Source organism: Drosophila subobscura, chromosome E (assembly GCF_008121235.1).
Source record: "Drosophila subobscura isolate 14011-0131.10 chromosome E, UCBerk_Dsub_1.0, whole genome shotgun sequence".
Lineage (NCBI taxonomy): Eukaryota > Metazoa > Arthropoda > Insecta > Diptera > Drosophilidae > Drosophila > Drosophila subobscura.
The window spans coordinates 18,780,706-18,781,905 of record NC_048531.1 but is presented as its reverse complement, the minus strand read 5'-3'; the positions used below and the strand labels follow the sequence as shown (position 1 = coordinate 18,781,905).

The window sequence follows — 1,200 nt, the reverse complement described above, 5'->3', positions numbered from 1 at the left end:
AATTGTTGGCTTAGTCTCTTCTGGGGTAACATTTTCGGACTACGTCGACTGACTCCCTTTTGCATTTAGTTAAGCTTCAAGTGAAGACAGCCAACGATTCGGCAGTGAAACAAATTGCAGCATTTAGGTAGCCCCTGCCCCTGCCCCAGACACTTGCCTCCTGCCGCTGTCCTGTGCCTCCTCCGCCAGCCTCCCTGCCATTTGCAGTGCAAGCACAAAAGTGGCAGACAAAAGCAGTCTCGCAAATGCTTGTACTCGTCGTAGTTTGTGTGGCAAACAGTTTGCATAAACTTTGATTATGTGTGTAAGCCTCGAGGCAGAGGCAGAGGCAGAGTCGCACACATGTGTGGCAAGAGCGAGAGTACAGAGAGAGAGCAAAGGAGAGGGAACTTCAGATCAGAGTAGGCCGCAGATTTGCTCTCAATCATTCAGCTAACAAAAACAAACGATAGCAAACACAACACACAACAAATTTCTGAGTTTTTAATTTCCTAGTAACCAAATTTAAATTACTTTGAGTCCGCTGAAGCATTCCTCGAACTCTCCACCCAGAAATGGATCGTTTTCAGCAGCGTCGTCGCCAGCGGCACAAGCAGAAGCACGGGTACGTGCCACCAAGAGTGAGCGATAGCGATCATTGCCTTGTCCCCCCTTTAGTTTCGTTGACAAAATGCTCAAGGACCTGCAGCAAATGACTTGGGCACCCGGCTGCCGTCCCATGTTTGATTCCGTGCTGCTGCCCACAATGGGATTCGTTAAGGATGGAATTCGCTTCTACAAGCGCTGCCACAAGCCCGATCGTCGTGAGTTCAAGCGCACAGCCATTGCCGTCGGTGCGGGCATCCTCGTGATGGGTGCCGTCGGGTATTTGGTCAAGATACTGCAGATTCCCATGATCCTCACTGCGTACACCACAGACCCGTGAGAGAAATGAGTAATAAAGTTGCACAGTTCATCCGATAGCGGCCGTCCGGGAGTGTCCTCGTGGCAGTGGGCCAAAAGCCAAGCTGCTTTTTGGCCTGAACCCCGAACTCCGACCCACCCCGAGAGAGAGTGTTGACAGGCGAGCACATTCGATGCTGCCAAAAAGTTTCCACTGCACCTCCTCGAACTCAGAGGGGGTGGAGGAGGGGCAGGGCAGGAAGCGGCAGCATCGAAGAGTCAGATAAGCAGGCAGCGAGCGCTGCGTCGTGTGGCAAC

At 52.2% G+C, this 1,200-nt stretch overlaps 1 protein-coding gene across 1 annotated transcript; it reads left to right on the top strand.

Moving 5' to 3' along the window:
- The first annotated feature begins 457 nt into the window (after positions 1-457).
- LOC117890677 (protein transport protein Sec61 subunit gamma-1) lies at positions 458-964 on the top strand. Its single transcript, XM_034795658.1, has 2 exons — positions 458-604; positions 658-964. The coding sequence occupies exons 1-2, from the start codon at positions 555-557 to the stop codon at positions 923-925; spliced, it is 318 nt and encodes a 105-aa protein (XP_034651549.1). The 5' UTR covers positions 458-554; the 3' UTR covers positions 926-964.
- The last annotated feature ends 236 nt before the right edge of the window (positions 965-1,200 follow it).